This window comes from Dunckerocampus dactyliophorus, chromosome 10, assembly GCF_027744805.1.
Source record: "Dunckerocampus dactyliophorus isolate RoL2022-P2 chromosome 10, RoL_Ddac_1.1, whole genome shotgun sequence".
Taxonomy (NCBI): domain Eukaryota; kingdom Metazoa; phylum Chordata; class Actinopteri; order Syngnathiformes; family Syngnathidae; genus Dunckerocampus; species Dunckerocampus dactyliophorus.
In genome coordinates, this window is record NC_072828.1 from 9,695,055 (window position 1) to 9,721,998 (window position 26,944).

The 26,944-nt window shown below is 39.6% G+C and overlaps 2 protein-coding genes across 2 annotated transcripts; one reads left to right on the plus strand and one right to left on the minus strand.

Annotated features, from left to right (window-relative positions):
• The first annotated feature begins 359 nt into the window (after positions 1 to 359).
• On the plus strand, positions 360 to 17,195 carry LOC129189136 (mucin-2-like). The gene is made up of 5 exons (XM_054790508.1): positions 360 to 534; positions 4,621 to 4,788; positions 6,329 to 6,820; positions 14,610 to 14,767; positions 14,879 to 17,195. The coding sequence occupies exons 1-5, from the start codon at positions 468 to 470 to the stop codon at positions 14,921 to 14,923; spliced, it is 930 nt and encodes a 309-aa protein (XP_054646483.1). The 5' UTR covers positions 360 to 467; the 3' UTR covers positions 14,924 to 17,195.
• On the minus strand, positions 15,395 to 26,844 carry LOC129189133 (uncharacterized). Its single transcript, XM_054790503.1, has 11 exons — positions 26,772 to 26,844; positions 26,399 to 26,476; positions 23,294 to 23,336; positions 23,060 to 23,211; positions 22,800 to 22,881; positions 21,898 to 22,048; positions 21,743 to 21,816; positions 21,510 to 21,586; positions 20,538 to 20,638; positions 20,240 to 20,454; positions 15,395 to 17,835 (listed from the first exon to the last, which is right to left on the minus strand). Exons 2-11 carry the CDS (start codon positions 26,462 to 26,464, stop codon positions 17,711 to 17,713), a joined length of 1,086 nt encoding a protein of 361 aa, XP_054646478.1. The 5' UTR covers positions 26,465 to 26,476; positions 26,772 to 26,844; the 3' UTR covers positions 15,395 to 17,710.
• Positions 26,845 to 26,944: the final 100 nt, after the last annotated feature.

The window sequence follows — 26,944 nt, forward strand, 5'->3', positions numbered from 1 at the left end:
CGACACTCAGTGGTCGAATGGCGACATCACACAGCATCCAACCTCCTTAAGAAAGCCAAGTCATGAATCAAGTGAGCAAAGAAGCAGACTTGAATTGAATTGAAACGTTTTTAAACACTCAGATTATGGTATTTTCAGATGATAAATGCATGTATGCAAAGTTCAGATTATTATCAGGGAGGACTATGCTAGTAATAATGTCACCTAAGGCAATAACAACACAAAGTCAAGCGGACTATTTTTGAACCGGTAGTACGTGGCAGCGTTTCTGGTAAATCAGAGAGACAGCGAGAGAGAGAGAGAAAGAGAGAGCGAGCGAGAGAGGGCAACTTAGCAAGAGCTTGTTTCAGCCACGAACACAGTGGCAGAAAGGCTGAAGGCTGCTTGCACACGAGTGAGTGACTGAGCGACCCTGGACTCTTCCAGCTTTAGTGGATTACCTCCAAAAATAGAGACTTTTAAAGACCATGGAGGCTAAAATCTACATTTGCCTTGGTGCCTTGTTAGTTTTTCACCTGGGCGCTGCTGAACATGGTAGGTGTCACTTTGTTCTATAGAGTATTTTGTTTTTCAGCGTCGTCAGATCGCCCTTCCCATTTAAAAACATACATCAGTATATGCACATTTTTTGACACTGCATTGTTGCTTGACACTTTATTTAAAAACTTGTCTCCATCGCACAACCTTTATTAACTGTGCAGGCAGTGTATACAGTAGTGCCATAAAAGTGTAAGAAGAAGTTAACCACTGTATAATAAAATTACAATAAAGTAAAACCACTCACCTTTTGAAGGCACTTTGCAGACACGTAATGGAGGGAGAGGAATAGTGTGTTGGCAAGCTGCTGGTGATTAGCCATTATGTTTTTAGCTCCATGCTGTTTACATTAGCATATGCTGGTACACTGTACTTGTGTATGTAATTGATATTGAAGTACGTAACTGTGCAGTATTGCTCTTATTGTGTCAAGCATCCAGGTGCTTTCTTGTGTGGCAGTAAGTTCCATTTCTGGTTCTGTGGTTACTGTCACACTTTTCCTTTTTCTCACCACCGGTACGATTCTGTCAAACAAACAGAGGCACCACAAAAAAGCCAAAGAAAAAGCAAAACACACTTGTGGCGATGGCCCTCTGCATGTTCCTCTTTTTAATCATTGGTTTGAAGAAATCACATGGTTCTATACTGCTTTATCGTGAGCAGTGTTGTCTTATAGATATAGCCTTCAGTTTAAGCAACCAAATATGGTTCCCTGCCGTCCTATTAAGGCAGACACAGACACAGTCTCTTACTTCCATTTCAATTGTCCCCGTCCATTTCCAGGCAGCTGTATTTGTTCAAACAGCTTCACACTTTCACCCCCGCCCCCTTCTTCCTCTTTCAACGGGCATTGCACACCTATTACACACACACACACCCTGCATTTCACATGGGAAGTTTGCTGTCTTCACAATCATTTGCCTCTGCAGTACAGTGTGCCCACCTTGCATGACTTCCATGAAAGTGGCCTCATGTTACCGTGACCATGCTCTTGCATACTGGGTATTATCAGACAGTAACGAGGCACAAAAAAAAGAAAGCGTTCTAGTCAAGAAGCACTTAATCAAGTAATTATGTGACACCGACACATGCAGAGATGTCAGTTAATTACCGCTCTTCACATCCATTCCATCAACTCTTCTATTTTGGTTGCAGACATAAGAAGTCGAAAGGCTGCTGCATTGTATATGTACAGATTGCTCATGTTTTTGCTTTTGTAAAAAAGATGTATCTTCACTGGATGCGATAAGGTATGATATGAGGAGATCATAACTGTTATACTGTAGCTGCAAATACTGAGATGAACCTGAATATAAGACGACCTCTCTTTTGACCCATGTTTTTTTCACGACAAAATCAACAAAATGAATAGTCAGTAACGTTAGATAATTTTTATACACACTGTATATTATGTTTTATTATTTTTTCATGTTCACATAAATCAATAACAAGGATATCATATTTCTAAGCTGCTGGACAGTTGTTTGATGACTGTTTTATTGATCACCATTATCCTAAAATCTTATCTCTGAGTGGGTCTCTTGTGTGAGTGACAGAGAGAAATGCTCTGACTCGATTATGAAGAGGGTAGAAGTCGCGTGGCGCCGCCTGTTGGTGTGTATGTTTAAATCTGTCTGTATAAGAACACAAGACGACTCCTCTTATTATGACTTTTTTCCAGGGGGGAAAAAAAACATCTTATATTGGGGAATATCCTATTGAAAGCAACTGTGATTGATTTTGTTTTACTCACATGTTAATCATTAGTCATATCCATCACAGCAGGCCATTTAGCGGATGCTAAAGGTCACTATAGGGTGACATATTGGCCTGGAAGAGAAAATTTGAGGCTTGAGACAGTTTGAGGTCACCAGTTGGCGGGAGACATCTGTAATAATAAGGCCATGTTGGGAAAATCCTTTAAATAAAATGCTCACTTGCTCCAAAATTGGGCACAATCATGCATTGGGAAAACAGTAGGCTGTCTGCTTAATACAGCAAACCTGACAGTCAAAGATTGTCTACATAACAGGAGTATTTAATCGTAAGTAACAACGGGTGTGCAAAGTAGACACGTTTTCATCAGCAAAAATGAAGAGGGGTGATTGTCCTGCCCATGAATATAAGGTAGACGGTCTTTTTAACAAAGAAAATAGTCAAAGATGGTCTAACCGGAAGAGTGTTGCCTCTGCTGCTGATTTAATGGCTGTGGCAATTTTTTCGGGATTTTTACAGTTTTTCTGCAATTTTTTTTTGTAAGTGTAACAGATATACTTGTTGGTCCGTCTTATTTCTGTTCTAATATGTTAGTATTTGACGATTTTAAGGACCAAACTATGCTTTGGTTGCACAAGCATGTTCCTACATGCAGAGAAAGGCAGCGTTAACGACACTTACGTATACTAACTTGGAACTGTAGAATGTGCAAAGGCTGCTACACAGGAAATAGTGGTTCACCTTATGATCCTGTACACATGCATGAAACCAAATGCACACATATATATTTATATAGAGTATATATATACATAAAAGGCGTCCAGGATCAGACTCAGGTTGCTAAAGCAAGGCGAACAAGACCAGCATTATACAGCCTCGCACCTCTCTGTCTATTTATGAGCGAGTGTTTGCATCATGCAGAGTTCAAACAGGACCGAACTCCCCCCTCGCTATGTACACTGATGAACTGTGTGAGTGATGCTGGAGGTAATGAAAGGCATCTTGGTAATGAGTTACTGAGCGGTAATGACATTACGCTACATGAGTTGCTCTGCTTTGCGTCACAGGAGACATAGGAAGACGGAGATGACGACTTGTTAAACTGATCAAGAGCAGTGGAAGCCATATTAGCGACCAATTAGCAGATATCCCTTTCGACAGAAGGGAGATGATAGTAAATGCTGTTGATGCACATACAGTATGTCATATTGATAGTGACTTTGACAAAGTACAGGGGTGTGATATGAGCGCTTTCCTTGTAAACCTTTTATTAAGAAGTACTCGCATGACGTCACATTTCAGCATGGGTTTTTATACAATATACCTCCGCAAAGCACAATACTATAGAAATTAAGCTTGGATATACTTTAGAGTAGTCGGTGTACAGCTTGTATAGCAGTATAGCTTTACTATCCACAGAAAAGGAGTCAACACACAGCTGCTATTGTCTAAATAGCTAGCAACACAAGTGAGTAGCAAGGTAATTGTGTCGTGCTTACAGTCAAGCATTGGGGTATTCAAGTCACAGTCTGGGGTTGCATGAGTGCTGGCGACACTGGGGAGATGTGGTTCACTGAGTGGAAACATGAATTTCTGAAAAAGGGCATGGTCTCTTCCATGGCAGTTTTCCAACACGATAAGGAGCCCAGGCACACCTCCAAGATGACAAACACCTCGCTGACAAAGCTGAAGGCGATGAAGTGGACAAGTACGTCTCCTCCACACCTGACCCAATTGGGCATCCTCAAGCGGAAGGAAAGAAGGAATGTGGAGGAGTAAAAGGTGTCTAATATCCATCAGCTCCAACAGTGATGTCATCATAGAGGAGTGGAAGAGGATTCCGGTAACAACCTGTGCAGCTCTGATGAATACCTTGCCCAAGAGGATTAAGGCACTGCTAGATAATAATGGTGTTTACACAAAATATTCACACCAAGGACACAATTTGGCGTAGCCACTTGTGTTGCAAGCTATTTAGACAGTAATGGCTGTGTGTTGACTCTCAGTTTCATAGAGGATGTACACTGACTACTCTAAAGCATAGTATTGTCAAGATATAATAAAATGGTTACTGAAATGGGAGGAGCGTACTCACATGTGCCAGGTTACCACTCCTATGCTGTAGCGGGGCACAGCAGCATATCATGCACTGTTGTGACAATCCAAGCAAAAAGATTAAGAAGCAGCTCTAACGGCATTTGATGCCTGGAAAGCTGCTTCCTCACTCAGACTGGAAGTTTCTACAGATTTAAATGTAACATAAAACCTGTAATTGTAATGTTTCGGGAGAGTGTGGATTGCCTTTAGTGACGTCAGTGACATTGAATAACCACTAATCAAAGCTCGGCTCTGTTTGTCTCTCATCAGGTGTCGAGCACGCCGCACACACAACACCACAACCAGACCTGGACCACCACACCAGTCCTCCGAATACCATATTTGAAACAAGCTCCACTTCTTCTACTGGCAGAAGCTTGAACATCACCACACATTTGGAAACCTCCACGGTGACGGCACAACCAAACAAAGACAACGGTAATAAACATGCATTTTTTATGTTGAGTGTGATGTATATGTGGAGATTTACCGGAGGAAGTTATTAGCTTGACTTTAGGCGCTATATTTGTCCTTTATCTTAACTGTCCACTGGGAAGTAGATAAGGCGATAAAGTGCTGCCACCAAAGTGCTTGCTGACATGCCTAATACTGACCGTATTATGAGGTGCAGCACCTGCACAATCAATACTGCATCAGAAGCATCTACCTTTGAAAAGATCATAATGCTGCAATAAAATGGTTACATTGGGTAAGGGTTGGTGAAGAAAGTGTGAGCAATGATTCTACAGTATGCTATGTGAGAGTTTTCACCACAGGGTGAGAAAGGATTGTAGGAACACATACACCCACACACACGCACAGGACTCAAACATATTCACAGGCTCACGCATTCCCAGGCGCTTGAGGGTTATATCACACGACAGTTTGCCTTCACAACTGAGTGCAAGCCAATCTGCACATCGTGGTGGCTCTTTACTTCTAGCTGCCTTTTTTAGTATTTCCACTTAGTGGTCCGAATTTTGCGGCTTCATGGTTTTTCAAAAATAGGTTAATTAATAAATCATGCTGTTTTGTGGTTGAGTACAGCCTATTAGTGAAAACATATGCATATTCAAGCTAATGTTATGTATTCTAAATTAATAATATTATTATATTATGTATATATTAATATATTAGTTAATAAATGGCTTATTTACTCCTTTTATATCTTCTATATTGGGTAATATTTGTGTAAAGTTGATTACAGGGGTGTTAGCTCATGTGTAGAGGGCTCTAGTAATGTTAGACAAACGTATTTAGAAGGCCGTAAGCAGGTTTTCTGTGCTCTAACTACAAAAATATTGAATTTATAAATAAGGAATCCTTCTTCGCGAAAACTGATTCATCACAGTCGAGTGTTGAACCAATTAACCGTGATAAACAAAGGATTACTGTACTGACTAAAAATTCAACCAATTTGTGGCACCCTCAGTAGGTGGTGGTCAAAATGCTTTGGAAGACATGCTAGCATACATGTAATACAGATATCCTCAATGTTTTATGGTCATTAGACAAATGGTCAATGACTTATTGACGGTTAGTTGCTAAGTCCCGCCTTTGTCACTGCAAAGACGTTTTGCTTCATGGCGGCCAATCTTGCCTTAACTTTACAAACGTGCTTGTCAGTCCCCTAAAGGTGTGTGCCAAATTTCACGGCGATTCGGCTAAACACCCTAAAGTTACATTGGGTGTTTTGTAGAGTGTATTGAGCCGTGTGAGAATATATAACAACAGATAACAACTATTTGAGAAACGTTTGTCCCACACGAGTAGCTACAGTATATAACACTGTGAGCTAAATGCCAACATTAGCATGATCATAAGGACAATGCACTAATGTTACAAAGCTACGCTAATGTTGTTGTTATGCATTTGCTGTACATACATTACATGGATAAAAGGATTCACTTTCTGTAGATGTCCCAATACTTTCCTTGATATAGTGAGTTTCATTCCTGTTGTGATTGACTGTTTCCAGATACCAACATGGAGGTAACATCAGTGGTGTCCAACCCAGAAAAGAGGGGTAACTTTACTGACGACACGACCTCAAACCCTTCAGTTCCTGTCGTCCTGACGTCAATTGCCCCCAACACATCCAGAAGCATCCCTGCACACACAGCCCACACCGATGCACCAACATCAGCACATTCGCAGCCATCAGACCTACTTCCCGTCTCCACCGAACCATCAAGCCAAACAACGTCAAACTCCCAAACACATTCTCCCACATCCGCCGCCATGACAACGTACAGTACAACCGCCGCCACCACCCAGTCAACAGCCAGCACCGGCTCCACTCGAGAGACCCCCACATCTCCCCCGTTGCTGCAAACCAGCTTGGGGCCGCACCCTGAGGCCTCTAGCGAAGCTCACCTGCAGACCACCACCATAGCCCCGCCTCAGCTCACTGCTACACAGGCTAGGCTGCATTCCGGAACACCGTCACCGCTCAATGTAAAGGGCGATGGTGAGTACTTTTTTTTCATATAAATGCATCCATAACAAATAAATAACAGGAAACAACTAAAATCTTAACAAATGCATGCAGCGATGTAAATCATGTAGATCAGTTGTGTCCAAAACTTTTTCTACCGAGGGCCACACACTGAAAATTGAAAGAATGAAAGGGGCATCTTGATATTTTGTAATATGCTAAGAAGTTACATATATTTGAAGAAGCTTTGTGATATAGTTGAAAAGCATATTATTTAGGGTTGTGCAAGAGGCCCTTAGCACGTGTCACAATATTTTTGGAATGTACAGTATATCATTGTATATCATGCATATATCATGCTTCCCTCTTTTTTCACTCAAAACTTGCGTGTCGTCATCGGGCATTGTAAAACGCTCCTTACACTGAAGCGGGAAAACACAACGCAGTGAAAATATACTCACCCATCCCGAGTCGCATACACGCAACCGCACTATCATGCTAAACTAAGCTATCCCGCTAGCGTCCATTCACGCTCTGTACTTTCGTCGGTGGTTATCGCCATTTCAACATGTTTAGTTAATCAACTATAGGTCATCAACTCTGCTTTTTTCCATTTTAAATGATCCTTTATACCGGTATGTGTCATTTTCTTATCATTGGAAGAATTTATGCCGATGTATAAAAATTATCACCCGACCCTAGTATTATTAACTTCAGTCTCTGCTCTGCTTTGCTGCTGTTTTTGTTTTTTTATTTTTAAAATATTTCAGCTTTATTTTTTTTTTTTTGCATCTTTTTTTTCCTCTTTAGAATATGACTTTATTCAGGTAAAATTACAGCTGTTTTTTTCCATTTCTGTTATTGTTTTTGACATTTTCTAAATATTTCAACTAGGCTTGTCATAGGATCTTATGGCAACACAAAATTCCTACCTATTTCAAACCAGTAAATACCCTGAGACAAAAATTAGTGCATCCTAAAGACAAGGCTCCAAACCAAAAACAGAGCAATGTGGTCTATTCCATCCACTGTAAAGATGAGGAATGCAATGAGCACTACATTGGGGAAACTAAGCAAATGCTCCAAAAAAGGCTTTATCAACATCGCAGGGACAATTCTAGTGGTCCTCAATCAGCAGTACATCTACACCGTAAAGCAACCAATCACTCTTTTGAGGACAGCGAGGTAAAGATTTTGGCCAAAGAAAACAGATGGTTTGAAAGAGGAGTAAAGGAAGCTATTTTTGTCAAACAACAGAACCCATCATTGAATCGGAATGGTGGTTTGAGGTTTAATTTGGACCCTGTGTTCAGCAGGTTACTGAGACCAAAACCCACAGCTCTTAGTCTTGCAAATGAGGTGAAGGCAGGGCCGAGCCAGAACAATAGATGCTAACGAGCCAGTATCAGAGTCGTTCATACCCAACTCAGGGAGCGACACTTCCCTTTTATCGGAGGTGCTAATAGCAGGAGAGGATTATAGCACTACTCCGCCCAGGCTTAGTGTAAGGAACCAATAGAAGGAGGGTGTTGGCACACCAATTCCGCCCACTCTTACTGTATTTAAGGCCTAGGCTACCAGCACTTATTAGTTCGCTGACGAAGCTCTTTGGATGAGGAGCGAAACATCCGACACCTTCTTCACAGAAGTACAGATGACGTCTCAAGAAGCCTTTTCCTCGATGGACAACTCCTGTACGACTGAGAGCCTACACAGAGGTAGGCCTGTCATAATAATTAATAAATCAAGTAATTGAACGAACAAAAACAACGAAACGAAAAAAAACCAACAAAAAACAAGTCGATAATTTTGCTGCCTTGATAAATTGACATGTGCATATATATGCCTGTTTGTTTTCATCGTTTTTCTGTACCACAAAAGGCTGGATGAGAAGAGAGTTCACTCTGCATGTGCCTGTGCGCATTGGTTCTATAGTGGAATGAACAGAGAGAGTGAGCCCTCCTCTCATACACAGACGTGCTAAAATGAATGAAGGCACAAGCCAGGGTTTCTAAGCCGAATGCCACAGCCTATGTGGAGGTGCAGCAGAGCCTTTGTCCTGACAGTCAACGCTTACTGTTTGATTGGTAAAGTAAACAGCGCAAAATGGTGCGCGCTCACAGACAGTGTCGCTCGCCACATAGCAAAACAAATGCAACCTTTCTATACAGTTAAAAAAGGCCACATTTCGGGTAATGTTAGAAATGTTTGACAAACAGTACGAATTCCCTGGGAGAACATACATGTCGCAGTTGTTGAAGGACATCACAAACATTGCATTTTATTCCGCCAACACAGATACTGTATGTTGTCCAGCTCAAATATGACCCCCTACATTAGTTTAATAATGGAGAACATACATGTGTGTGTGTGTGTGTGTGTGTGAGTGGTTTTTATTGGAGTGTTTTTGTTTCTTAACAGAGACAGGGTCTATTTTTTATTGTTTTTGGTTATTATTGAGATTTTTGAAATTATTGCTAAAAGAGACAGAGTCCATTTTATTTTCATTGCGATTTTTTTGTTTTTTGTTTAATTTATTATGTTCCATCCATCCATCCATCCATTTTCTATACCGCTTCTCCTCATTAGGGTCACGGGACATGCTGGAGCCTATCCCAGCTGACTTCGGGCAACAGGCGGGGTACACCCTGGACTGGTCGCCAGCCAATCGCAGGGCACATATAAACAAACAACCATTCACACTCACATTCATACCTATGGACAATTTAGAGTCACCAATTAACCTAACATGCATGTTTTTGGAATATGTTGTTTAATTTATTTAAAAGCTCGACATTCCAATGTTAAATATTCTTGAGAAATTGAAGTTTATTGCTTTTGATACAATGTACTGTCATTATTTTGCCATATAAGTATTGAAAAAATGGTCTCAAAAAATGTTGTCAATAATATTGATTATCCTAAACAATTTATAGGACAAAATTTATTCTTGTGATTTTATTCCCTTAATGTTTTGACTTTATTCCCACAGTATTATAACTTTTTCCCCAGTGTAATTTTCCCAAAAATTTATTTTGTTGTTTTGTTGAAAGGGTAGGACAATTCCAGGGTCTCCTGACTGCCAGCGGGCTCAAAAATATGGTTACGGTTTAAATTTTTTCGAACATGCATACAATTTACATTGAATGCTTCATGTTACAATTCACTATTCTACATGTCTGAAAAGCAGTAGGAAGAAGCAGACATTATTTAATCCTACCCACTCTTCGTATCACATCAATTGCTAATATATATGTTCACTTCCTGTATTAAAGTCAAATGCAATTGAATATAATCCTTTCTATTGCATGGTTCTTTCTTTGTGGGTTGTATCCTCCATTTTCATTGCTGTCATGGTGATGTGTTCTTTAGTATTTATCCAGATCGTTGCTATCTTGGACAACAAGCACTCTTGCTTCTCCTGGTCCTCCATTTACCTTGATGTAGATTTTGCCTTTGGTTCTCCAAGTGCTTTGTATCTTTCTCTGCTTCCTAAAGTCTTGTGCTTTCTTGGTGATGTCAGCGTTGCGTTTTGTCACATGCTCATTCATGTAGACGTTTGTGCCTCTCAGCTTCTTTCCCTGTTTCAGCAGTGCTGTTTTGAATTCCCTGTTGGTGAACTTAACGATGATGACGACAGGTGTGGTGTTGTTTCTGACATTAAGTGGGATGCAACTGTCAATAGTGTTGACATCTACAGCCACCTCCTTTGATTGTAGGAAGATGACAATCTGTTGCATCCATTCCATCTGGTTCTCCTCTGTTTTGGACAGTCCATCTTTTGACTTGGGTGTAATACAGAGCCCTGTGAGCATCACATCTTTCATTTGTGCATTCTGATTCATTTTCAATTATATTTTTCACTTGCTCAGTGACATTTTCCTTTGCTTCTTTCCTTTCCTCAATAGTGGTGCGCAAGGCAGCATTATCTTCCGATAATGCCTTGATATCATCCTGTAGAACTCTGACATCCTTTCATAATGCTCTATTTTCTCCTGTAGGGTTTATAGCCTCCTTAAGAGCAGTGCGCAAGGTAGCATTGTCATCCTGCTGAGCCACAAGGCCAGTGTCATTTCAATTTCAGTGAATGTCATTTGCCTGATGATCACATCATGGGCCTTGAAAACTCACCATACTCCGTCAAGTGTTTCTTCTTCAAATGCTGTATTAAATTAAAGCTTTTTAACATGCTATCCCGGCAAGATAATTTTTTGTGGCATAGGTTGCCAAATTTATGTCACTCTCACAAACGTCAGGTAAGCTCCACACGGCAGACATGTTTTTTTGGGGGGTTTGGCACGCCTGCGCAGTGTGAAGGAACATGGGCGGGAGACGCTCGCTACAGGCTGCGTCTGCCAGAGGTGATCCGCTTTTGTGAAAGGCATTTATTGGCATATCACGTTCACGATCACATACTTTTTCACAGAAACCGGCCGATTTTGATTGGTGGCTGATCGATCAGAGCATCCCTAATAATGTCTTCAATGGATAGTTCGGATTTTTGACAGGAAGTTGTATGACATCCCCAACAGCAGTCTAGTGCATCAACAGTCACTTACCCCCCACTTACCCACAGTTACTGGAGCCACTTAAGTAAAGAGTTTGGCTTCTCAAAACAATATGCGTAATACATTTAGCTCAGCGTTACTTCCTCTCTGTTGGTATCAGTGCACGCTATCGCCTGTCAATTGTTGTGTGTGTGATGAAGATGGCTGCGACGCTAGCATCTTCATCCGCTGTGGAACACATATGTAAAACAAGATGGCTGCGACGCTCACATCACACAACAATGGAGTAATTGGAGTAATTACTCCCATGCCAGACTTGTTGTTTTTTGTGTTAATTATATTTGAGGTGGGGTGTTTAATAGTGCAATTAGATGACACATTCATCAACTAATTTAGGCACGGCGTTTATTAGACTGGAGGCCCCTATACAGTTGCCATCTTCACTATGCTGTTTCCTAGAACAGCAATAATACTGTAGCAAGCGCCATCTGCTGATCGGGCACTGCCCCACTTGTCCCAAATGCAAAATGGCCATCGAGAACTTTTTATCTTCTGTATTATCCCTCTAAATTTGTTCGGAGCTTTTCACTGAAAACTAAATTGCCTGTAAAAACAACAGCAACACTGTTCTTTGTGCGCTCAGACACAAGCCAACTTATTTTCTTGCGTCTTCTATAATCCACAAGTCCCGTCACCACCAGGCCGTCCACAATGATGACATTGTTTGAGAGACAGTCATGGGACTCGTGTTCTGTCACTCTTTATCCGCCTGCTCTATTATTTAGATACCCACAGCAGCTTTCTCGAGCCACTGTGGGAGCGGCATGCAGCCTCCTCATTTTATCTTTCCATCTGTCTGCCAGAGAGTTTTCTAGGCTGTCGGCAAAAAAAGTAAACCAATTCCTGCTTCCCTCACCGTGTGTGGTTTTTATTAGTCCACACTTGGCACTTTGCCTCTTTCCATTAGCCGGCGAAAGAGGCATCGCTCACTCCACTGTGGTTGTTTGATGATAGGGAAACAGCAAAGTTGGCAAAACAGTGTTCCATAGCAACATTCTTAGACAGAAATACACCTCATTCTACCCTGTGAGACACCTCATGTTAACTATGTGAAAGCATTAAATGAGCAAGAAAAATAAAATAAAACACAAAAAAAACTAAATGACGCAAAATTTACATGAATGTTAAATACAATTTATTTTATAATTAAAATGAGGGCCAGATAAAAATATGAATGCGTCATGCTTCCACAATATGCACTGCCTGATTGTAATTAAAAGAATACAATTTACAATGTACCTAAAAAATTATCTAAAAATATCCAAAAGAATTAAATAGAAAATAAAACAAAATGAAAATGAATGAATTAATATTTAAATGAGAGCCAGATTAAAAAATTAAATATGTCACACTTCCACAATACATACCGCCTAATAATTAAAATGTTTTTAGCAATTTTTGTTTTTGTCTGTATCTTGTAAAGTGTCCTTAAGTGTCAAGAAAGGCTGTTATCAATTACATTTATTATTGTTATTAAAATAGAAAATCGGAAAGGTGAAATTATGGAGATTGGTACGATAATAAAAATTAAGATTGTATTATCTTTTACTATAAATAAAAAAATCATATACATTTTAGATTTCAATGGAAAAAATATGAATGAGTCACGCTTCCACAATGTACACTGCTTGATTGTAATTAAAAAATAAATTTTACAATTTACTTTTGAAAAAAAAAAAAAAACTAAAAATATCCTGAAGGATTAAATGGAAAAAAAATCTTACCAATGTTAAGATAAATATTTAAATGAAAGACAGATTAAAAACTAAAAAGCACCGTGTTATGCTTTGACATTAAATAATTAGAATGGTATGATGACTTTATTCATTGTTTTTTTCTACATCTTGTTTGATTAATTTCTATTAAAATAGAAATAAAAACACATTTTCCTCTGAAAGCAGGTAAAATCATAAAGAGAAAATATGCAGACTGATAAAATTGATTAAATAATAAAAATTATGATTTACATTTTTCTTTTAAATTTTACTCAGATTAAATTATGAATCAAGGCACATTTTACATCTAAACGAGGACTAGAGCGAAAATAGCAATTTATAATTGTCATTTATACATACATATATATATACACCCCCCCCCCCCTTCCCCACCCCCACCACCACCACCACACACACACACACACACACACACACACACACACACACACACACATCACTTGATCAAAAGTTTAAGACCACAGGTTATAAAAGCCAAAATCTGCTCAATATTTTCATTTTCTGTCAGGCATTCACACTGTCATGCCCTTCTGATGGCTAAAGCTAAGAAGCTTTCTCTTTTTGAATGTGGTCGGATTGTCGAGCTGCATAAGCAAGGCCTCTCTCAGCGTGCCATTGCTGCTGAGGTTGGGAGCAGTAAGACAGTCATTCTACATTTTTTGAAAGATCCTGAGCATTATGGAACAAAAAATCAAGTGGTGGACCCCCCCCAAAAAAATCACACCTGCGCTGAGCCGGAGGATCCGATTGGCTGTCCATCAAGACACGGGGCGGTCTTCCACCCACATTAAGGCCCTTACTGGTGCCGACTGCAGCGCAATAACCATCAGACGGCATCTGCGGGGAAAACGGTTTAAAAAACAAATTCAAAGACCTCGTCTCCTTCAACACCACAAAACTGCCCGTTTAGACTTTGCCAGGGAGCATCAAACATGGGACATTGAAAGGTGGAAAAAAGTTTTATTCTCTGATGAGAAAAAATTTAACCTTGACGGTCCTGATGGCTTCCAACGTCAAGGAGATCCCACCTGAGATGTTTTCTACCCGGCACAGTGAAGGGGGGTCCATCATAGTCTGGGGTGCTTTTTTATTCAGTGGAACACTGGAGCTTCATGTGGTGCAGGGTCGTCAAACGGTGGTTGCTGTGGAGGAATTTTGGCCCATTCATCTTTGCAGAATTGTTGTAATTCAGCCACATTGGAGGGTTTTCCAACATGAATCGCCTTTTAAGGTCATGCCACAGCATTTCAATAGGATTCTGGTCAGGACTTTGACTAGGCCACTACAAATTCTTCATTTTATTTATTTTTTCAACCATTCAGAGGTGGACTTCCTAGTGTGTTTTGGATCATTGTAATGCTGCAGAACATCCAGAAAGTTCATTTCAGCTTGAGGTCAGGAAGGGGGAAAACACTTTCACACCACTGATATGTATAATTTTTTGTCCTGCAGTTGTACTTTGTGGACCTTGTCAAGTCAAGGTCAAAAGACAAATGTCACCCTGTGTGTTTTCTATTCCAGCCGTCATGGTCCCAGACTCGCCTACACTGGATCCCCTCTTGGCCGGCCTGGTGTCGGCCTTCATCATCACTGCTGCCATCATCACCTTGCTCCTATTCCTCAAGCTGCGGCGAAGAGACAACAGACCAGAATTCCGCAGGCTACAGGACTTACCCATGGTGAGCGAGAGGAACGGTGTGATGATAACCAGAGAACCGGAAATGGAACTTTCCTGTATTTCTTCTGGGTTCTGCAGTTTTATTTGTCGTTATTGTGTGTTTCCCGTTTAGGACGACATGATGGAGGAAACACCTTTGTCCATGTACAGCTACTGAGAAATGGATGTGCAGCAAAACTCCCCAAAAGGCTCCTTTCTTCCAGGGTATTTTTTTTTTGCCATGATCCAGCCAGGTCTATCACCTTCTTGTGAATGCTGTCCCAGAAGAATCCAGGTTTCAAACAGTACGTGGGTAGTTACTATTTATGCAGCTCTTTAATATAAGCGCTGATGGAGGAAACAGTGGACAACGAGGACATCAGGTTCTGTAGCAAATGTCTATTTTTAGTCTTTTTAAGTACAATTTGGACCTGTGCCTCTGCTCATTACTGAATATTTTCAGCCATTTGGGGGGGTGATTTTATTTCCCCGAGTGGACAGAAGAGAAGACATGATTCTGTCCATCACCCAGAAGTCCTGCCAGACGCTCTGCTCTCTTTATCAAATGTAATCTTATTAAGGCTGGGAGAACTGAAGTCTTTTAGGATGACGCACAGGCCCAAGAGGAGAAAATAACAAAACAGCATGATTAGAGGGTTTTTTTTTAATGAGGTTGCACTTTATTTTTTTTCTGTGTGTGTGTGTGTATATGAGAAATTTGTGTTTGTGCAGGCGTGCAGACAAAGCTGTGTGTGCATTTTTAGGTGACTTTTAAGTGTGTGGGAGACTGGAGTTATTTAATTATATCTTTAATTTATATGTTACTCTGTTTGCAAACTATCTTAGGTACATTTGCACAATCAATAAAAAGAGCTGTATTATAAAAATAATAATGCTTTATATTATATTTTAATATGTGTTTATATATAATTTAGTGGACATATTTCATGTCATTTAATTTTATTGTAAGGTTTAAAATGTAATCGATTAAACAAATTTTAAACATCTAGTCATTTATTTGTCTAATATATAATTATTTATGAGTACTGGTAATTTGCAGTCGTGCAGGATCAGCAGAGAGCTAAAATTATGTCAGCATTATTTAACTACAGCTATTGTTATCTCCCAGTATGAACTACAGCCACAATAATTAATTACCTCTCTCGTGTTAGATCTGGTTAGGGCAGAGGTGTCCAAACTTTTTCCAGCGAGGGCCACATAATGAAAAATGAAAGGATGAAAGGGCCATTTTGATGTTTTGTAAAGTGATACATGTACTGTAGATATGCTAAGGAGTTATAAGTATTTCAAGAAAAAAAACTGTAGCCAACTTTGTGATATAGGTGAAAAAGTATTTTATTCCTATGCAATTTGGTCTTTCCCCATTTTTGCTGTTGTTTTTTTCCCCCAAAATATTTCAACTTCTATTCTTATATAATCTTTGTAAATTTTCTTCTCACAGTATTCTGACTATATTCACATCATATTTTAACTATATATTCATAATATAATAACTTATTCCCCAACCTAATTTTCCACAAATCACAACTTTATTTTGTTTTGTTGGTTTCTCATAATATTATGACTTTAAAAAAATATATATAATTTTTTTAATATTTCAACTCTATGCTCCTAAAATGACATTTTTGTTTATTCTTGTAAAATTATAGCTGTTTTTTCCAGTTCTGCTATTCGTTTCCCCCCCCAACTATTTCAAGTTTCGTCTTCTCGTAATTACGACTTTATTCATAATATTTTGGCCTTATTCCCATATTATGACTTTTTTCCCAGCCCAATTTTCCAAAAATTACAGCTTTAGATATTGTACTTTTTCATTAATATTTAAACTTTATACTACTAAAATTACATTATTTCTACTCCTAAAATTACAATTATAATATTATTGCTCGGTTAATATTATTCTTCCCGTAGATTACGTTTTCTTCTTAATATTTTGACTTTATTATTGTAAAATTACTGCTGATTTTTCTATTTTGTTGTTTTTTTTAAAAAGAAAAGTTTTCTTGCCAAATTGTATATTTTTAGAATGTGTCGCAGGCCAATAAAAAAACAGCTGCGAGCCGCAAATGGCCCCTGTGCCATCGGTTTGAGCGTGCAGGTGTACCTAATGAAGTGTCCAGTGAGAGTAGCATATGTCCATCCATGTTGCAGTGCCTTTTAATAAACATTTCTATTTATCCATACATGCAACTATGATGAGCCTGGAGCATGTTGTTGTTCATTCATTCCTTAAAGTGAACAGTGGCCTTTCATAAAATGTTCATATTGTAAATACTATGCTGTTGAGTGCAGCAACATGGATTAATTTATACATATACAAAAAAAATCCCGCATTTTTTGTGTTTATACAAGTGTCATCATTGCATTCAGAGGCTTTGCTGCTCAATGTGGACTATGGACTTCTTATTAAAGATGATTTGAAATCTATCTCCTCTCTTTATTATCAAATTTGTAGAACAAACTAAAGCCTGAAGCTCTGCCAAATATCAGTCAGCTACAGACGTGGGACCTGTAGGGTCGATCATTTAGTTTTTCTTCAGTGAATAGGCTAGCCTAGCATGATGCTGCTGTTAAAATGTCAGTGTAATGTTAGCACTGTAGCTACGTTTGTATCCTCCTGTCCCACTCCTTATGTTAACTTATTGTATGTGGTATATGGCATTTATTACATTGGACAAGTGCAGAATTACAGTGTACATGCCAAAAGTAGATTTTTAAAAAACTTTTCTCATTAGAGCAGCCGTATGGTTTGTATTCCTCAGTGCAGTACAGTGGAGAGGCGGGGGTGTGTCACATGGGACCAAACAACTGTTCTCACAAGCTTTCTCACACTTCACAATGTATTTGCAATTTAAAAAAACATGGGAACATACCATATTTCCCTGTGAGATCAATAAGATGTTCTCTTTCCCATTCTGAAAATCACTGACCTCACACAAAGAGGTCAGAGGTCAGTCAGACTCAAGTCAGAGCCTATATCTGGGTTCACGTCATCATCAACATCATCTTCAAAGTCACTCTTTGCTCTGGACTGAAAGCTCTGACGCTCTGCTGGTTTGTAATGAAGAGCTGGCAAAGGAGCAGAGGGAAGTCATTAGTTTGTGTGTGTGTGCGTGTGTGTGTGTGTGTGTGTGTGTGTGTGTGTGTTTGAGGTTATCCTTTGCTGCATCACCATGTGGGATTGCACTGGAGGACAACGTAATAATTTCCCATAATTTCCCACCAGACTAAATGATTCTGGAAAGCATTTAGAGCTAACAATGCAACCTCCACTGGGATCAGCAGTCTTGTGTTACAGTAAGTTCTGGCATATGCACGCACACACACACACACACGCACACACACTTTAGTATTTCATGTTTCCCAAAATGTCAATGTACTGTATTTAACTGATCAACAATACACTGAGATAAGTAACACAATGTCTGAGATCTACAATGAAACCTCATTCATTCCAAAACAAAGTTTCCCATAGAAATTAACAAAGTAAAGTAAATGAATATGTCTACGTCCAAAAACCTTTATTAACCGTACAGTTAATGTTTTAAGTAAAATATTCACATTCTTAACTGTCACACCCGTGTAAAGAGATGTTAACCACCATATAATAGGGTTGTAAATCTCTTTCTGACAGACGATTCAATACGCATCTCGATACACAGGTTATGATACGATTTTAAAAACTGAACGATTTGATACAATTCAAAATTTGTTCTGGACCAAAAATCTGTCCATACTCTCTATTGCTCTCTGGTATTACCATATCTAATTTACTGTGTGGAGATATGGGGAAACAACTATAAAAGTACACTACACTCATTAACTACGCTACAGAAAAGGTCAGTTAGGATGATCCATAATGCCGCTTACAGGGAACATACAAACCCTTTATTCCTAAAATCCCAATTATTAAAATTTGCTGATCTGGTAAACTATCAAACTGCTAAAATTATGCACAAAGGAAACTATAACATGTTACCCCAAAACATAAAAAATTATTCTCAACAAAAGAGGAGAAATATGATCTTAGAAACAAATTAAACCTAAAATGCTTATGTGCACAGACTACACTAAAAGCCTTCAGCATTTCTGTGTGTGGAATCAAGTTGTGGAACGGATTAAGTAAGGAACTCAAACAATGCACTAAAATGAGCGATTTTAAGAAACAGTACAAGCATTTGATGTTTATAAAGTAGAAGGAAGAAGACACCTGAACCACTGTGCACATACAATGCTATATCTAACCAGTCTTGCACTGACTACAAAGTCTTCATTTTCGGTGAGTACGCTGTCTGTACTCACTCACCATCAAACTGAGTCTCTGTCAACTATTTCATCAGCTATTATCAATTTCGTAACATGATAAAGTTGGTTGTACATTGAACAAATATATAGTAACTGATGTGGAACTGATGAGGGGTAGGATTAAATAAGCTTTGCTTCTTCCTATTCCTTCTTGGACATGCAGAATTGTGAATTGTGGTATGTGATGAGCTCCACTGTAATTGTGCACATGTTCAAAAGGAATTAAACCATTACCATTACCAATTCGATACAGTGTACAAACGACACGATTCGATCCGATCCCACGGTTGCATTTGTTAGTCTTACATTATAAAATAAAGAAACCAATTCTATAACAGTATTTTCAAACGTGTAAAAGAGCACATCATATTACCAGGCATGCTGAAAGGCAGGGGTCCCCAACCACCCTAACATCAAATTTTATGTAAATTGATATCAATTTTGGAAATATGGGCCATTATTTTAAATTTTTTTTTTAAAATAATATATAGTTAGAAATACCACAGGTTTTTTTTAGATGCTTGGTAAAACAGGGCTGTATGCTTAGTTTTTTTTACACAGGTTCTGGTTAGTTTTTGGTGTTGAAGAAAGTAGTTCCAGCTTAAAAAAATCGCTTTACTTTTGTATCCCCACCAACTAGCCCGAACTACTTTCGTCAACACCAAAAAGAGACCACAACTCGGCTCAAGGGACTAAGTAGGGGAAAAGTCACTGTTGATGCACTACACTGCTGATGGGGATGTCACAACTTTATTTAAAAAAATCTGAACTATCCCTTTAATTAATAGTGTTGCTTCCTTATGTCGCAGTAAGTCCCCTTTCCGGTTCTAGGGTGGTCATCAAACTTTTCATTTTTATCATCAGTGTCTTCACATAAAAAAGCAGAGGAAAAAGATCAACTTTGGGAGTTAATCCTTTAAATGCTCACTGAGCTGAAGACTTGCTGTTGTCACGCATGATGACAGTTTGAACCTTGAAGTTTTGTTTGACTTTTTGATTTTGCTCAGCAACTGTACTGTACTTTTTATTTTATATTTTCATAATACTTAATTCCCTTTTTTATTGTGCTGTTTCCAGATATAATGGCTTTATTGTTAAAGTTATAGTGCCACCTGCTGTTTGCTGATTTAGTTGACTGGGTGTGGAGATAGTGTAAGAGAAGACTCACATGGGTCATCCAGCAGTGACAGATCTTCTGAGCTGATGTCAGCCAAGCTTGGGGTCGGGCTGAAGTCCTCAGAGTCGGAGTCCCTCCCCATCTCTTCAACTTTGACCCTACTCCTGAGACCGTGTGGGACTGGGAGGGGCGATGTGCGCGTAGGCAGCACAGCGTCACGCTCTCTGAGACGCCTGACCTCGCCTTCCAGTTCCGACACAGTGGTACTGTTGGGAGACAAAAGTATGAGAGCACAGTGAATCAGAGGCAATAACAAATAAATATAAAAGACAAGATGCACAAGTTGTACCTGATACGGCGGACCTCCTGCTGTGTGTGAGAACACTCAGAAGTAATGTTGGCCAGGACTGTGTTGTGAGTTCTGTAGCGGTCTGTCAGCTCCTGGACCATCTGGTCAAAAACAAAGGATACACGGTACATCACTAATTTGGTTCCACACCAAAGTGTACCTCTTCATAGTGCAAATTTCAAATGAAGCTGAATACAGTATTAACTAAAGCAAAAAAGATATAAATAATGTTCACTCTGGGTGCACATGTATGTCTGTAAAATGTATTTTCCTATTTTTACTCACTTAAACAATGTGTATGTATATCAGGGTTTCCCAAACTATGGGTCATTACCCAAAATAGGTCAATTTTTATGGCTAACTAAATACTGTACTATATTATTAAAGAAATAAAATATGTGTCCATGGATTTGAAAAACAACAATATCAAGCAGGGAGAGCGGAGTGGGTCTCCTGTTGGAGGCACAGCAGCTAACGCTACGCTAATTTCACCTACAGTATGTTTAAAGACAAAATTAATAATAAAAAAATGCATTTTTAATTTTAGAAAAAAATATATACATATAAAATAAAATAAAATAATTATTTTCTTTCAATGTTGCTGTTATCATTATTGATTTTCCTTTCACTCTTAGTAGTAAAGGTAAAAATAGAATTTATATTTCTATGAAATAAGTCCCTGGTGGTGTAACGGTACGCTTCTGCCTTTCATGGGCTTTCATGGGGATTCCCGGCCATGGTTGCGTCAGGAAGGGCATCCAGTGCAAGCAAAACCACTCATGCGATTGACTCCTGTGGCAAATGCTGACAGCAAACAGCTGATTGTGGATTTTAAAAAAAAGTACATTGGAGCTACACTTTATAACATTCACCTTTTGTAATATCAATAAGCCTTTATTCAAAAAAAGTTAAAGATGTACACAATCTAAAGATTTGGGGTCTGAATATATAATGCAAACAAAGCGTAAGCACCTGGCAGCTATGCTGGTACTGTCGCCGTGTCTCTCTTGCCTCTTTCTCCTGGAGCATCATGGCCTCCTCCTGTCTCCCTGTCCCGCAGCAAAAAAAAAACAAAAAACAAAAAAAACACAGAAGGCAAGATTTACCTGTTTTGGGCAAGACTGTTCTTGCCTTTTCTTTGAAGACCAAGAATAGGCTCAAGACTTTTGCGGTCCTGCAGGGTTCAACGTGCATGTTTGACTCACTCAGGCGCATTTTCAGTTGGTCAACCTCATTGTGCAGGTGTTCCACATCCTCTCTGCACACTATGGAGCTCAAACTATGCAACCAAGCAAAAAGGTCAAAAGATTCTATCCATGCAAACTCTCTTTAGTGTACTATTCTGTTGGTGATACTTCACCTCTCCTTCGGGACGTCAACTAATGTAGCTCCGTGCCGGCTGCTCCACTCCACTCCTGCACCTTTCATCCACTGCTCCATACCTCGCTCCACTCCACCATCAGTCTCTCTTTTCCTCTCACTCAGGTCTTCATGCAACTTACACACTTCCACTAGAAGACAAATTAGTGCTATTGTTACGTATTATTATTGTTTCATTACCTTGTACTGTATATGTTTGCTTTTTAAATAGCTAATACACAGTAGTAGCAGTAGTAGTAGTGATGTATTTACAAAAGTAATGTGTATAACTAAGCTTTCTTATATTGTCTACCTTTCCTGTCCTTTCTTTGCTGAGTGGGGCAGCAGACCCTTTGCCAGCAGGTGGCCAAAAAAACAGTTCCTAGCAACAAGTGACAACGCAAACATGTGCTGCATGACATTTTATAATGAATCACGCAGACTAAAAAGTCACAATTGCGCCCCATGAAGTCTGCCTGGCGACAAGTGACCGTACAAACATGCAGTCTACATTTTGATCGGCATTTGCATATTTTTACCTAGGAAAAAAGTATGGGTCGTCTTATATTCAGAGATTTACACATGCAAAACAACAGGTTTTTACAACCAAACAACTTCCCAGTGAGTGAGAGCTTTTCTGTTTGCCACTCACACAGACACCAGCTCAAAAAAGTTTGGGAAAGTTGGCAAACCGTTGAGCATCTAAGAAATAGCTCTCTTTTATTTGAATCTACCAGTTGTTATTTTACTGATATTGAAAAACAATTATGTTTAATCATGATTTTGTCTTTGATTTCCGCCATATGAATGAATGAAATACTATATCATGGCAATATTTAATATATGAGGCCTAGAGTATGTTTTGTGCTGATAGTTTTTGCTATCAACAGCAAATGGTGTTACCTTGTAATGTTTGGATATGACGTTGTTGAGATTGTTTGTCCCTTTCCACATCACTGAGTTTCTTGGTGAGAGACTCAATGGCCTTGGAAAAAAACATTAGAGGAAGAAAATGTGGAATTATATGACCGCTGATAAAAATATGCAAGCAAATAACAAGGATTACAACAACTGCAGAAACTACTGCACAATTCTGCAAGACTGAGCATCATTGTCTTCATACAAGCTGTGTCCGTCTCACTTTTTATTATCAACTACAGTACCTGCTTCTGTGTCTGGAGCTGAGACAATATGGAGGCTATGTCTGCCCACTGCACACTGGGACTGATAGATGGAAGACCTTGTTGTGGACTCAGAGACGAAATGGTGTGGGTACCAAAATCTGCATGACTCTTCTCCCTGAATGGAAATAACTCTAAAGAAGAGACAAGGCATAAAGTAAGATTTTCACCCTTTTAACATGTAGTATACTGTCTACTGAATCTAGTTTCACCCACCTTCTTCCTTTTTGGGGGAGTTCCCCAGTAAGGTCAGTCTCTCCTGGGGGCAAATAAAACATTTTTAAATATTTTTCAGGCACTTTCAATCAGTGCTTTCAGTATCTTATAGACTGTATTTACACAGATAGAAAGCTCGACAGACAGTGAACATAAGTAATCCTTTTACTTACTTACTAATAATTTTGAATAAATAGTATTGTGCTTCAACCATATAAAATTATGTTAGAGTTTATATGTAAATATAATAATACTGGAGCGAATAATAGGTAATATTATTCCAAAAATATTGTAAAATATTATTACCCATGTTATTTTTTAAATTATTTGCATTTATTATTTATCAAGCCAACTAATTAACGCAACAGCTATTTGTTGTGAAAAATACTTTATTATAATTTAAAGTAATTTAAATCACTTTTCACTTGTTCAACCTTCACCAGACTTTCAAAATGAATTTACTGTAAAATAAATTCTATCATGCTTACATGCTGCGATTGATCGGCCACCGATTAGTACAAGACAATTTCTGTATATGGTTTAATTTAATTTGAACATGCATACAAGTTACAATGGAATACATTACATAATTCATCCACAGTTCCACATGTCCAAAAGGACCATCTTCTTAAAAAAGCTCCCCCTGTAAGTACAGCAGTTAAAGTATGGAATGAAGAAACTGATCAAGTACTTCAGGACTGCTTTGGCTGCACAAACTGGGATGTGTTTAAAACTGCAGCGGGGAGGGAAGATTGTACTGTTGACTTGGATGAATATGCTTCTGCTGTTACTGGCTACATTAGCACATGTATAGAGACTGTTACCACCACCAAGTATTACAGAAAATACCCTAACCAAAAACAGTGGATGAACTGTGATGTAAGGGCTAAGCTACGTGCTCGTTCGACTGCATTTGTCATGGGCACCGCTGATGACTACAAAAAGGCCAGATATGACCTGAGGAGGTCCATACGAGAGGCCAAAAGACAGTACAGACAGAAGCTGGAGGGCTACTATTCCACCTCAGACCCTCGGCGCATGTGGGCGGGGCTCCAGCACATCACAGACTATCGACAGCAGAGTAGCGTAGCCACGTCCAGCCAAACCACACTTCCTGATGAGTTGAATGAGTTCTATGCCCGCTTTGACACCCAAACTCCTGATGAGCAGAGAGGGTGGCTGAACATGGGGAGCACACAGGACTCACCTCTCATGGTGACATCAGCTGATGTGCGCAGGGTTCTAAACAAAACAAACCCACGAAAAGCAGCAGGGCCAGACAACATCTCAGGACGTGCACTTCGGGTTTGCTCATCAGAGCTAGCTGATGTGCTTGCTGACATATTTAACCTGTCGCTTGCACAAGCATCTGTACCGACCTGCTTTAAGTCCACCACCATAGTGCCCGTACCCAAGAAGAGCAACGTGACCTGCTTGAATGACTATCGCCCTATAGCACTCACTCCTATTGTTATGAAGTGCTTTGAAAGATTAGTCATGACCCACATCAAAAAGAGCATCCCGGCGGCAACCGTGGACCCTCTACAGTTTGCATATCGCCAGAACCGGTCCACGGATGATGCAGTCAACACTGCCATCCACACAGCCCTTTCTCACCTACAGGGCCAGGACACATACGTCAGAATGCTATTTATAGACTATAGCTCTGCTTTTAATACAGTCAGCCCCCACAAACTCACAGATAAGCTCCTCACACTTGGCCTGTCTCCCTCCCTCTGTAACTGGGTGTTTAACTTTCTCACAGGCAGGCCCCAGTCAGTCAGAGTCCACAACCGCACATCCAGCTCAAGAATTGTGAGCACTGGGACCCCACAGGGGTGTGTGCTGAGTCCACTCCTCTACACGCTCTTCACCTACGATTGCGTGGCCTCCCAGAACAACACCAGCATCATTAAATTTGCAGATGACACTACAGTCATCGGACTGATCACTGGTGGTGTTGAAACATCATACAGAAGAGAGGTGGCGGACCTCATAGCTTGGTGTCGTGATAACAATCTCCTTCTCAATACAGATAAGACTAAAGAGATGATCATCGACCCAAGAACAAGGGAAAAGGAGCCGCATAGACCCCTGTTTATTGATGAGACTGAGGTGGAGAGGGTGAAAACCTTCAAGTTCCTTGGCACACACATCAGCGAGGACCTCACCTGGTCTCACAACACCCAACAAATTATGAAGAAGTCCCAAAGGAGACTGTACTTCCTGAGAAGACTGAGGAAATTTGGCATGTCCACCACAATCCTGAGTTGCTTCTACAGATGCACTATCGAAAGTGTCCTTACCGCCTCCATCACTGTTTGGTACGGTAACTGTACAACACGTGATAGGAAGGCACTCCAGCGGGTGATCAAGACCTCACAGAACATTGTTGGGGCAGCCCTCCCCTCACTGCAAGACATTTATACATCTAGAGTCCTACGCAGAACACACAACCTCATCAAGGACAGCACACATCCACAACACTCATTATTCACACTCCTACCGTCAGGCAGGCGCTACAGGAGTTTGAAGTCCAGGACCACAAGGCTGGCAAACAGCTTTTACCCACAGGCCATCAGGCTCCTCAACGAAGCACTCGCACACGCCGCACGCAACACACGCACACACTCATAGCACTTTATTTATTTATTTATTTGTATTATTTACTTGTATTAATGTCTCTTCTGTTGTTGTTGCTTAATTTATTGGTATATATGTTTAGGTGTTTATGTTTCTTATGTTCTTATTCTTTCATTTGTTTTCTTTCTTTTCTTGGGAGAATGAACAGAATAAGATTTTCATTGCATGGTATAACTGCTGTTGTACTATGCACATGACAATAAAACTCTCTTGAATCTTGAATCTCTTGAATCTTGAGTAGGAAGAAGCAAAGCTTACTTAATCCTACCCCCTCCTAGCTTTTGTGGATCATCACTGCCCTCTAGAGACCGTTGAAATAACAACAACAACATACATACATGACTGAAAGCATCCAGTACTTTCATATAGGAGACCAAAAGTCTTAAAAAAATAACCATGACTTTATCATCAATGAATTATTAGTACAAAAATATACATTACTGCAATCTTAGGTGCGCTCACCCTCATTTTGGCTACACTGTCATCTGCTGCTGACAGGATGGAGCTCAGCTGGCGATCCCAGTTCATGTTGGAGTTGATCTAGAAGGAAATACATTCATAAAAAATAATAATAAAAACAATAACAAAAAACAATATTCCAGGCTGACGTGCAACTTTACACTTTAGCGAGGTATGAGAGCCTAGTTAAGGTCTATGCACTTTGGCTGAAGCTAATTAGCCAACAATAGCGCTACAACGTGCTTGTCGGCATAACCTATCAAATGTGAACGCACAACACATTTGCTAGTATCCATAATATAATTATTGAAATAATATATTATATATTAAGCAACAAACTACGCGTAAATATTACTGCTACTAGCAGGATACTTACAAAAAACCGTCGCTTTTCAATTTTAAATCCAGGAGCCCGTGGAGATGCGTGATGACGTCATAGAACACGCCAGCGACCTTTGGGAGTTGTAGTTTTAGTCTGTGCCTGTTTTGTACTTTACCCAATAGCGACAAGGTAATTCGGTTGAAAATGTCTTATATGAATTGCATTCA